General features: G+C 38.2%; 1 protein-coding gene across 1 annotated transcript in view; it reads left to right on the plus strand.

Moving 5' to 3' along the window:
* Positions 1-12,877, plus strand: part of Kdm5a (lysine demethylase 5A) — an 83,641-nt gene that overhangs the window by 33,515 nt on the left and 37,249 nt on the right. The window contains exons 12-17 of the mRNA XM_041679497.1: positions 303-465; positions 4,268-4,387; positions 6,493-6,687; positions 9,797-9,978; positions 10,576-10,700; positions 11,398-11,548. Coding sequence (XP_041535431.1) covers positions 303-465; positions 4,268-4,387; positions 6,493-6,687; positions 9,797-9,978; positions 10,576-10,700; positions 11,398-11,548 — 936 coding nt within the window. The remainder of the gene's footprint in view (positions 1-302; positions 466-4,267; positions 4,388-6,492; positions 6,688-9,796; positions 9,979-10,575; positions 10,701-11,397; positions 11,549-12,877) is intronic.

The following is a 12,877-nucleotide window of genomic DNA, read 5'->3' on the forward strand; positions in this document are numbered from 1 at the left end:
AGTGATTTCCATGTAATATAGTTTCTGTTCAAAAGGTACTTTTACTAATTAATTCCCTATGCATGTACTTTGGGTTATTTTCCCAATGGCAGTGAGTGTGTATCTTATTTTTCCATATATTCTTGCCTTATTTCCTGTTATTAATAGTAGCATATATTTATGGGATGGTTGCCAGGATTCTGGTCATATAACCTATGGCCAGGAATATGAATGACAATGTTAATTATAATGGATTTGAATGAAAGACCCTGGCTTCAGTGGTACCATGTTCTGCCTAGCTAAACAGTTATTTCTTTTGTTAGGGGCGAGCCAAAGACATGGTATGGTGTACCATCTCATGCTGCAGAACAACTGGAGGAGGTGATGAGGGAGCTGGCCCCTGAGTTATTTGAATCACAGCCTGATCTCCTACATCAGTTAGTAACCATCATGAACCCAAATGTGCTCATGGAGCATGGTGTGCCAGTGAGTCTTTTTGTGTCTTCCTTCAGCATTTTCAAAGATTTTCTAGCTTTCAATTAGATATAATCACAAGGGTTTTTTTTTTTTTTGTTTGTTTGTTTTGATCTTGGGAGTGGGGTTATAACTATATGTGAAAGGCCCTATAGTATAGCCAAATTAGAATTAATACCCTGAATAGAACCTCAGTCTGATTAAGAAAGGATGCTTTAAAGTATGACTCATATATTATGTTTTACTACTACCTCTTTGAATAGGCTTCTGTTTTTTAATTAAAACTTTTCTGTTCTTTGTTCTTTTTAGACTTTTGTTGTTGTTTGTTTTTTGTTGTTTTTGGTTTGGGGTTTTGTTTTTTAGGTGTCTGTGTTATATAGACCAGGCTGGACACGTGTACTCTGACACCACCTTCTGCCTCCCAAGCGCTGGCATTGAAAGTATACACCCATGCCCAACTCTTTTTCACTTTAAGAACAGTTTTTAAAAATATCTTGTATGGTCATTTTCATTCGATTTAAAATACATTTTTGTTTTCATTAAGATACTCAATTTTCACACACATTTTTTTTTCTGAGACGGGGTTTCTCTCACACATAAAATATATTTAAATGTATATTTTCCAGATGTTTGGGTTTTAAAAAAATTTAAGATTGATTTATTTTATGTGTATGAATGTTTTCCCTGCAAGTATGTATGCATACCATGTATATGCCGGGTGCCTGAGGAAGTCAGAAGAGGGATTTGAATCACTTGGAACTGATGAAGATGGTTGTGAATCACCATGTGGGTGGTGGAAACTGACCTGGGCCCCTCTGTAAGAGTAGTAAGTGCTCTTAATGGCTGAGTCATCTCAACAGCCCTTGGGAATTTTTTTAAGGTTTATTTTATTTTATGTGTATCAGTGTTATGTTTGCCTCTATGTGTGTGTGCTATCCGTATTCCTGGTGCCTTCAGAGGACAAAGAGGACACCGGAATAGGCATTATAGCTTGTCAGCTGCCATGTGGGTGTTGTAAAGTGACCTGGCCTCTGAAAGAGCAGTGAGTGCTCCTAACTGCTGAGCCATCTCTCCAAAAGCCTTTTAAAACTTTTTGTTGTTTTTAATTGCTTCCCCACCCCCCTTTTTTTTTGTGCTTTTGTTTATAAGCCTATCCTTTAAGAGCTGAGCCATCTCTCCAGCCCTGTTTTGCCGTGGTGCATGTGTAGTAGTTTAGAGAACAACTTGTAGGAGTCAGTTCTCCGATTCTACCATGTGAGTCCTGGAGACTGAGTTCAGGTCATCAGGCACGGTAACAAGGCCTTATACCTGCTGTGAACTGTCTCAGTAACCCCCAGATCTCGTGTTCTGTATTCTCCCTACTTAACTAGAATAATCAAGTTCTTTAAAGTGATAACCCTTCTAGTTTTCATTCTGTTGCTGTAATTAAAAGCACTGATCAGTATAACTTAAGGGTTTCTCTCAGCATAAAATTCTAGATCATAGAGTTCATCATTGAGGAAAATTAAGGTAGGAAGTTGAAGACAGGGCCTGCATGGCTGTTCCAACAAAGCATTGCCTCTGGTCAAGGAAATCAAAGCAAAAAAGTATTGCAGAAATCATGGGAGATAACTGTTGCTGGCTAAGAAGGCTGATATTTAGCTTTCTTTTATATAACCCAGGACCATCTTCCCAGGGAACAGTACCATCACATGGTGGGAGCTGGGTAGTGCACTGGCCAGCCTAAATGAATCAAGACTGACCTCTTTCATAGGCCAGTCTAATCAAGGAAATTCTTCAGTTAATACACTACTCATGTGACTCTGCTGTGACAAGTTAACAGTTAAAGCTAACTAGGAAAGGGTTCTTTGTCTTTTCTCTTCTTTTTTTTAAGCTGGACATGGTAATATATACACCAGTCAGGGTATCCATGCCCAGAAGATTTCAGGTTTTATGTTTTTTCTTTCTTTCTTTCTTTTCTTTCTTTCTTTCTTTGGTTTTTTCGAGACAGGGTTTCTCTGTGGTTTTGGAGCCTGTCCTGGAACTAGCTCTTGTAGACCAGACTGGTCTCAAACTCACAGAGATCCGCCTGCCTCTGCCTCCCGAGTGCTGGGATTAAAGGCATGCGCCACCACCACCCGGCTCTTTGTTTTATTTTGTTTTAACTTTTGTATTTATTTTTGTTGGAGAAAGGGTTTTACTATATAGTTCTGGCTGGCCTGGAACTTAATATATTGACATAATGGTCTCAACCATACTGTCTGCTCCAGCTTTCTAAGTGCTGGGATCAAAAACATATGCCATCACATTTTGTTTTTGTTTTTTGTTTTGTTTTATTGTTTGTTTGTTTGTTTGTTTTTTGGTTTCTCAAGACAGGGTTTCTCTGTAGTATTGGAGCCTGTCCTGGCACCACCACCGCAGTGGTATTAATGTTATAAACCTACTTAGAACAGCTATTGCCACTGTTTTGAAATATCTTTCATATTTACAAATTAATTCTGTCTGAATTAAAAATTAAAATATATCAGCTGGTTACACTGTTAGAACATAATTTTGAAGGTTCTAATTTAACTGGTATTAAATGGGGCATGGTGGTTTATAACTTTAATCCCAGCAGTTGGAGGCAGAGACAGGTGGATCTCTTGAGTTCCAGACCAGCTTGGTCTACAAATAAAATACCATGAAAGCTAGTGCTATAACACAGAGAAACCCTGTCTCGAAAAACCTAAATAAACAAAATGAAAAGGTAAACTGGTATTAAAATTGATTAAGCAATACCCATAGCATTAGCATATAACAAAGTAACTTTTGGGAAGATTGGTTGGGGGTATCTCATGACATTAGCTGATAGATTTAGTTTCTAAATATTATGCAATGATTGTAGGAAGTTTAATCTTTTATTTCCTATTTACAACACAGGACCAAAAAGCAATTTTAATAGTTTTTAAAGAAAAAAATATTTATAAACAGGATCTTATTTGGCCCAAGCTTGTAGCAACGAATGATCTTGATCCTGTTCCTCCTGTTTCTACCTTCCAAGGGCTAGGATTCTAGACATTCACCATTAAGTGCAAGAATTTTAGCTTAGGGGGCTGGAGAGATGGCTCAGAGGTTAAGAACACTGACTGCTCTTCCAGAGGTCCTGAGTTCAATTCCCAGCAACCACATGGTGGCTCACAGCCATCTGTAATGAGATCTGGTGCCCTCTTGTGGTCAGCAAGCATACATACAGACAGACAAAACATTGTATACATAATAAATAAATAAATCTTTAAAAAAAAATTTTAGCTTAGGAAGCCAGGCGGTGGTGGTGCATGCCTTTAATCCCAGCACTTGGGAGGCAGAGGCCGGCAGATCTCTGTGAGTTTGAGACCAACCTGGTCTACAAGAGTTAGTTCCAGGACAGGCTCCAAAGCTACAGAGGAACCCTATCTCGAAAAACAAACAAAAAACAAAGCAAAAAAGATTTTTAGCTTAGGAAGAAAGTACCATTTTCTGTTTGACAAATTCTTTTGACTGTAATTCTTATCATATAATGTTAATCTAAACAATTCTAGCCTTCTGTTTTAAGACTGGGTTTCTCTGTGTAGCCCTGGCTTTCCTGAAACTAGCTCTGTAGACCAGGCTGGACTCAGACTCACAAAGATCTTCCTGCTTCTACCTGCTGTAATTAAAGGCATGCGCCGTCACTGCCTGGCAATTTTAGCTATTTAAATCCTATAATTATTTCTGATATGTATAGTATTATTTCCAATTTCAGAAAATATTATTGAAATTATCTGAGTAGACCCGTCTTCCTTTTTTTTTTTAATCCTTGTTCCTAATTTGCATTCAGGTGTACAGGACTAATCAGTGTGCTGGAGAGTTTGTTGTGACGTTTCCTCGTGCCTATCACTCTGGATTTAACCAGGGATACAACTTTGCTGAAGCTGTGAACTTCTGTACTGCTGACTGGGTCTGTTCTATAGCACGTGGCTGTTGTACGTCTACTAACACCCCTATAAAATGCAGTATTTTACCTAGCTGGGTTTTGGGTAGGGCCCATGAATATTTTAGGGTTTATTGGAGTAGCTATTGTAATTTAGCATTTTCATTGCATTGCATATTTATTATTTTCCCTGGTATGTTTGTAACTAAATGGGCAGTTATTTGTCTTTTCCTGAGGGAATACATGTTTCCTCTAGTCTTCATTTTCTCTGAACACTTTTGAATCTTAAAATATATAAATAAATAATGCAGCAATTGCTGTATCATAGTGCAATTAGCTGTGGCTGCGTCATGTTGATTGAGAAAAGACTGCAAAGATTGAATTAATACTTAATACATACTGCCTTTATTTTTCTTCCCTAGTGATGCTGGGTTCATTAGCCTTTTAACATTTTTGTTGGGAATCCCTTAGTAAAACTGATCTTACATTTTCTGTGGGTAACTGTTATTTGTTACTACATTTATGGTTAATCATATAGAGGAAATATAGTAATACAGCAAGTAAGTATTTTGTGTTTTAATATGTAGACTTGCTGTGTTGCTTATCCTGCCTTTGAAGTTCTGGGTTCTCTGAGCTGTCTTGTTTTGGTCCAGTATGTAAAACTTCTTCCTTATTTGGCTATAGAATCATATAATACAGTGCTATTAAGATTCAGTTAAGGGTTTGCTTTGGGCCTGAGCTCTTTCAAAAAAATAACTAATACTGTGTTTTACACGATACTGGACAGGTATAGGGTAGGATACGGGTAAGAGTTGAAGATTTTTTTTTTTTTTTGGTTTTTCGAGACAGGGTTTTTCTGTGTAACTGTCTAGCTCTTGTAGACCAGGCTGGCCTCAAGCTCACAGAAAGTCACATGCCTCTGCCCCCTTAATTATAACATGTGGGAAAGGAAAGCCAAAACAGCAACTTAATAAAAGTTAGCCTTAGAGACAAAGCTGTTGTTAAATTTCCATTTGTATCATAAACTTCACCTTAGAAGTATTAACTCTCAACTATAACATTTAACTTGTTTAAGATTAGTAAATTAATCTATTAGTCTTTTGATACACAAGGTGAAAAAAAAGTTAGGCCTCTGGGCTGATGAGATAGTTCAGCAGGTCAAGGCACTTTGCTGCCAAGATTTATAACCTGCATTCAATCCCTGGGACCCACATGGAAGGAGAACCAACTCCTTCAAGTTGTCTTCTGACCTTCACATGTATGCTGGGCATACATTAAATAAACCTAAAACAAACGACAACAACAAAAAATCTTAACAAAATTCAAAAATCTTAGGACCACTAAAATAAGAAATTCCTCATGACCAAATATCAAGTATTAGCTAGGTATAGTGGTGCACACTTTTAATGTCAGCACTCAGGAGTCAAAGGCAGGTGGATCTCTGACTGAGACCAGTATGGTCTACATAGTGAGTTCCAGGACAGTTAGGACTACATAGTAGGGCCTTGCCTCAAATAATAAATAGAGAAATAAATGAAGTTCATATTAGTGAGCATGGTAAAGACATTGAAATCATCTTCAGCCGGGTAGTGTTGGCACACACCTTTAATCCCAGCATTCGGGAGGCAGAGGCAGGCAGATCTCTGAGTTTGAGACCAGCCTGGCCTACAAGAGCTAGTTTCAGGACAGGCTCTAAAACTATAGCGAAACCTTGTCTCAAAAAAACCAAAAAAAAAAAAAAAAAAAAAAGTTTCTTTTTTTGTTTTATTTTTTTCTTGAGACAGAGTCTCACTATGTAGACCAGACTGACCTCGAACTCAGGGATTCACCTGCCTCTGTCTCTCCAGTGCTGGGATTAAAGACATGTATTAGTAGACCCAGTCCTGTTCAGTTCTTGGTATATACTATGAATTAGCTTAGGGCAGAAACTTAGCATCTTGGCTTATGGACATTGTTTGGGGAAAGACCTGTGAAATTTGGCTGGGTTCCAGAGAATTACTATTTATGTTATGTTTTATGTTCATATAGGACATACTTTTTCTTCTTTATAATAAAAGTGAATACCTGAAGATGAATAGAGGTTATGTGCTAGAATATATAAGAAATTTAATTTGGAAATCTGATGTTTTCAGTTGCCCATTGGACGTCAGTGTGTAAATCACTATCGACGGCTGAGGCGCCATTGTGTCTTTTCACATGAGGAACTCATTTTCAAGATGGCAGCCGATCCAGAATGCTTAGATGTAGGGCTGGCTGCCATGGTGTGCAAAGAGTTGACTCTCATGACTGAAGAAGAAACACGATTGAGGGAATCAGTTGTACAAATGGTGAGTATGAGTATGCTGAGTGCATTTCTTTCCTCTTTTAAATAGCTATTTTGTTTTTTGTTCTTTTTATAAATTTTATATAAGCTGTATTTCTAAACCCCTGCTCCTCCCTTCTCCTCCTCCCATATCATCCCTCTGCCCGACACACACCTCAAATTCTTGGCCTCTTTCTTTAATTATTATTGGCACATATATATGAGTTAATTATATAAATATAACCTGAGTCCATTTAGAGTTGCTTATGTGTATGTTTTTAGAGATGACTGTTAATCAATTAGAGGAGGGCTCATTGCTGGGAACACTGATTCTCTCTCTTAGCTGTCATTAATTGCCTGAGTTAGCTCTTCATCTGGGTTGGAAGCCGGGGTCTTGTGAGATTTCCCCATCCACGTTGGCATGTCAACTGGTGGTATCATTGCTCAGGTCTTGTTTAGGATACCATTTTGTTGAAAGTCCATGAGTGCAACTTTCCTGTCATTTATAGAAGGTATATCTGGCAGATACACTGATCATCTATCTTTTCTTGCCCCCCTTCCACGATGTTTCCTGGACCTTAGGTGTAGGGTTTATATTGTAGATGAGTCAGTTAGGCCTGGGCAACCCAGAATCAGCTGTTATCTCCATTTTTAGATAGTTATGGGTGTTTGTAATGGTCTCTGCCTGCTACAAAAAGAAAGTTCTTTGATGAGGGATGGAAGCTACACTTAATCAGTGATTATAAAGCTAAGTCTTTATAATGCAACTAGAAATTATCCTAGTTTAGGAAAGTAGAAGATTTTTCTCTACGTAATAGACTGGGTTTACAGTACCAGACCTGAATTCCCTCCTATGGAATGGGCCTGAAGTCCAGTTATTAGTTAATGCAATAATGGAAGTGCCACTATTCAACCTTTGGTGATCACTCACTATTTTTGTCATTGCCATGCTTTGTAAGTGTTACAACTGGGTAGGACTATTGATTGGTTTTCTCATTTGGCAGCCGGCATAGTTCCTTCTGGTACTATGAAAGCTAGGCCTAGATTGAACTTGATTTCTGAGTCTTGTTTACAAAGTGTTTGGTGTCTTTAGCAATGGGGGCTTACCTTCAACTTCTGGAAGGCAACCAAGGGCAACATTACTTGACTAACAACTTGAGAGGGGGTTCTTTTTCATGTCTACTTTTGTTTGTTTGTTTTTGTTAGATTCCGTGTGACATTTAAGGGAAACATTATTAAACTTTATTTAAATTGTGTGTGTATATATGCTTGTACATATATATACTTAGATAAATAGTATGATTCTCTATGGCTTTTACAAATATCTTTAGTGTTATTTATCCCTCTTTGTTCCTCCTCTCTTGGTATTGTCCTGCCCCCCCCCCCCCCCAGTATCTTCCTATTTCCCCCTTCGTAGACACTGTGTACTGCTGTTCTCTCTAGAGTTGAGGCCACACTACCACCACCCACTGTGATCCTCTTTCCTGGTTTCTGTGGTTTTTCCAGGTTAGATACTTACATCTGAAGATTCAGAGCTAGGAGCCACAAATAAGAGAACTTGCAGTGTTTGTCTTTCTGGGTTTGGATTTCCTCACCCAGTATAATGTTTTCTAGTTCTTTCCATTTACCTGCAAATGTCATGATTCCGTTTTTCTTACAGCTGAATAGTATTCCATTGTCTATATGAAAAACATTTCATTATCCATTCATCACTTGAAGGATATTTAGATTGTTGCTGTTTACTAGCTGTTGTGACTATAGCAGCAGTGAAAACGAATGAACAAGTATCTGGAAAAGAATGTCAAGTCCTTTGGGCATGTGCTAAGTAGTGGTATAACTGGGCCATAATGAAGATTTATTTTCAGCTTTTTGAACATTCTCCAACAGATTTCCAGATTGGCTGAGCTGTTTACAGTCCCACCAGCAGTGAGTTGAGGGTTCTTCTTTTCCCACATCTTTCTGTTTGTTGTCAGTTGTTTCATTTGTTTGTTTGTATTGTTTCTGATGTGTACAAGTGTTTTGCCTGCATATTTGTATGTGCAGCACATGCATGTAGTGTCCTTCAAGGGCAGAAGGTGTTAGAACTCTTGGAACCAGGGTGCTGGAAAATGAGACCGCCTCTCCTGCCCTAGTTGTTTCTTGATCTTAGCCATTCTGATTTGAGATTTGGTGTGTGTGTGTGTGTAGCAATGTTTTGCCTGTGTACTCTGTGTGTGTGTGTGTGTGTGTGTGTGTGTGTATAGCAATGTTTTGCCTGTGCACTAAATTTGTGCCTCATACCCACAAAGGCCTAAAGAGGTTGTCAATTGTCATGGAACTAAAGTTAAACACACTTGTGAGCCATGTGGTTGGTAGGAAGTGAGCTTAGGTTCTTTGCAAGAACAGTAAGTGCTCTTGAAGAACCATCTCTTCAGCCCCATTTTCTTATTTCCTGAGACAGGTTCTTACTCTAGCACAGGCTTGCCCTAGAGTTGACTGTAAAGCAGTGGCGATCCTGGCAGTTCTCTTTCCTTGGCCTTTCAAGTGCTCAGATTACAGATGTTTGCCTTCTGGCTCTGGTATTAATGAACTTTTACTTATTCTATGCGTAAATGCGTGTGAATGTAAGCTTCCATGTTGCATGTGGAAGTCAGAACTCTCAGAAGCTGGTTCTCTCCTGCTGCCTTGTGAAATCCAGATGTTGAATTCAAGGAAATAGCCATCTAGCTGGCCCCTGAATGTTAATTACTTTAAACGATAAAATTAAATTCTGGGTTGTTGTTTTTTATTTGTTTGGTTTTGGATTTTTTTCATCCAAGTTGTGTGATTCTAGACTGTCAGATTGGACTAGTCTGTCTTCTTCCTCATCTCCTCAAATGCTAGTTATTTTCAGGGTTTGTTAACCTTTTCTTAATCTTTTGTGCTATTTCTATTGATAGAATTTTAAATCCTTTTTCTTTTTTCTTTTTCTTTTTAAAGACAAGGTCTCACTATATAAGTCCTGGCTGCCCTGAAACCCACAGAGATCTCCCTACTTCTGTCTTCTGAATGCTGGGATTAATGGAATGTGCCCCATGCCTAATTTTTAATTCTTTTTAAGATATTCCTTTTTGTTTCAGTTGAGACCTGATCTGATGATATAAATTATTTTCCAGGGTGTCGTGATGTCAGAAGAAGAAGTTTTTGAACTTGTTCCTGATGATGAGCGACAGTGTTCAGCATGCAGAACCACATGTTTTCTCTCAGCTCTCACCTGTTCCTGTAATCCGGAGCGACTTGTATGTCTGTACCATCCAACTGATTTGTGCTCCTGCCCCATGCAGAACAAATGTCTTAGGTATTTAAAAGTTATTGCACATTATCCTTTTGTTTTGTTTTTTCAGACGGGGTTTCTCTGTGTAACCTTGGCTGTCTTGGAATTCAGTCTGTAGACTAGACTGGCCTCGAACTCATGGAGATCTGACTGCCTCTGCCTCCCAAGTGCTGGTATTAAAAGTGTGCATCACTACCTGGCAAGAAAACCACATCTTAATGTTATTCTTTGTTTTCATTCCTGTTCCTAAACAAATAACTTTTCCTTGACTATATACATTTTTATTTTATTTTATTTTATTTATTTATTTATTTTTTTGGTTTCTCGAGACAGGGTTTCTCTGTGGCTTTGGAGCCTGTCCTGGAACTAACTCTGTAGACCAGGCTGGTCTCAAACTCACAGGGATCTGCCTGCCTCTGCCTCCCGAGTACTGGGATTAAAGGCGTGCTAGTTCTTTGAAATTAGCCCTAACCAGCCTAGCCATAATTAGTTTTGTGGCCAGTTAATGTCGTGCATTTCTTGCCTCTCTCTGCATTGAAACTGGTTTTCTTTGATTTTTTTTTTCTCTTATTTCAGGTTCTATTTAAAGCTTTTACTTCTGTTTTTAAAATTTTTTTGTAGGTACCGCTACCCACTAGAAGACCTCCCTTCTCTACTTTGTGGTGTAAAAGTGAGGGCACAGTCCTATGACACTTGGGTCAGTCGTGTTACAGAAGCATTATCAGCTAGCTTCAACCATAAGAAAGGTTAAGTTTCCTTCTTTGTTATGAAAAATTGTCACTTTAAACAAAACCTTTAATTGTATGTTTTTGTTCTCCATTAACAAATGGAATTCTAGCTTATAATTTCATAGTTGAATATACAGTTAATTTTCTCTTATCCATGTACTAAGCAGACCTGATAAACTTATCTTCTGTGGTAAGATATCATGGTCATTTTTATGGCTGCAGGCCATGCCTAGTTTTAAGATAGTCTCTTGTGATTTGGAAGTGTGCTTTGTTTCCCTGTCTGTCCTCAGTTTCATAACCTTTCTTTCCTTGGTGTCATTGCTAAGATTACATGACTCTGCCACCACACACAGAATCTCTTTTTAAATGAAAAGGCTGACATAATATGGGTCTGATAAGTTGTAGCAGGTATGTATTTTAGGTAGCCAAATTTAGTTCAGTAACACTGAAAACATTTGATTTTTGATTGTTTTTGCGAGAGACAAAGAAGAGGGTAGGCAGAGAGAAAGGGAAGGGAATAGGGATGAAGGAGAGAGATCAAACATATTTTATTTGAGTGAAGTCATCTATTTGGAATAATTATCTGGTCAGAAACTTTTATATTGGAGATTATCAAAACTTCATCATTTCTGCCAGAATATTAGTCACTCTTGAGTAAGTTTTGTGACTATTGTAGAATGGTTTTTTGTGTCTATCATTGTATTTATCTTTACAGATTTGATTGAATTGAGAGTAATGTTGGAAGATGCCGAGGATAGGAAATACCCAGAGAATGATCTCTTTCGAAAGCTCAGGGATGCAGTGAAAGAAGCTGAGACTTGTGGTTCTGTGGCTCAGCTGCTTCTGAGCAAAAAGCAAAAACACAGGTAAGCCTAAGAAGAGTGTAGTTCTGCCCTGGACTCCTGTTCTTCCAGTTGTAGTTGCTTTTGAGACCCTGTATTATTTTCTTCCCGTGGCAGTTTCTCTTCAATCCCTAGTAACTTCCCCTTCCTCTCCAACCCCTCCCTTTCTTCATATTCATAAGTTGTACAAAGCTCTTTTAACTTAAGTGAGTTATAAACCACACCAAGGAAGCAGCAAGTCGACTGGCTAGTTTCAATGCTGAAAATAACACTGAAGTTTATGTAGTGTCTTTGGGTCAAAGACCTAGCAGTATATTCAACTTTATCTGAAGTAATTAGGAATATAGAAATATAGGCTCAAACTCACAGAGATCCACCTGCCTCTGCCTCATGAGTGCTGGGATTAAAGGCATACCACAACATCCAGCAAGTTAAGTTGTCTTTTAACATGAGTCAAGATACTTAATAACAAAAGATCTGAATAAAATATTTTGAATTCAAGTGATTATTTTTATTTTCTACCTTTTATTAGAACTTTTTTTTTTTTTTGAGACAGGGTTTCTCCATAGCTTTTTTTGGTTCCTGTCCTGGAACTAGCTCTTCTAGACCAGGCTGGCCTCGAACTCACAGAGATCCGCCTGCCTCTGCCTCCCAAGTGCTGGGATTAAAGGCGTGCGCCACCATATTAGAACTTTTTTACTTTTTAAGGAGAAGTTATGCCAGGCAGCGGTGGTGCATGCCTTTTAATCCCAGCCCTCCGGAGGCAGAGGCAAGTGGATCTTTGTGAGTTCGATGCTAGCCAGGTCTGCAGAGGGAGCTCCAGGACAGGCTCCAAAGCTACACAGAGAAACCTGTCTCGAAAACTTTTATATATTTAATTTCACATTCTTTTCCTTCAACAAACTCTTTTCTTGTTCCTTTCTGATATTCTTTGTCTTGCACTTCTTGATAGATGTCAGGTATGCCTTTGTTTAGGGGTTATTTGCTCTTTATTCAGCTTGGACTTTTCTTCCTGCCACATCTAGGTGGCTTGTTATTTCTTTCCCCTTCCTTCCTTTTTTAAAATTACCATTTCTGTGATATTATTTTATAGCTCTTCAATATATTCCTCTGTGTGGCTTTTTCTATAGTACTTTTTATTGGATTTTAAAGTTTTAATTATATATATATAATCAGAGAACCTTTGCTATAGCAGTTTCCAGTGGGCATTAATTTGCTTTTAGGACACTGACCTCTTTGGAGAGTCTGGTAAAAAATTTTTTTTAAAAAAAAAGTATATATCAAAGATTTTGTTGGATGGACTGAAGAGATGGTATGGCTCAGTGGTTAAGACCACTTACTGTTCTTCCAGAG

This window comes from Microtus oregoni, unplaced genomic scaffold, assembly GCF_018167655.1.
Source record: "Microtus oregoni isolate MIOR12 unplaced genomic scaffold, Mior012 000002F_ref0000024, whole genome shotgun sequence".
NCBI classification, from domain to species: domain Eukaryota; kingdom Metazoa; phylum Chordata; class Mammalia; order Rodentia; family Cricetidae; genus Microtus; species Microtus oregoni.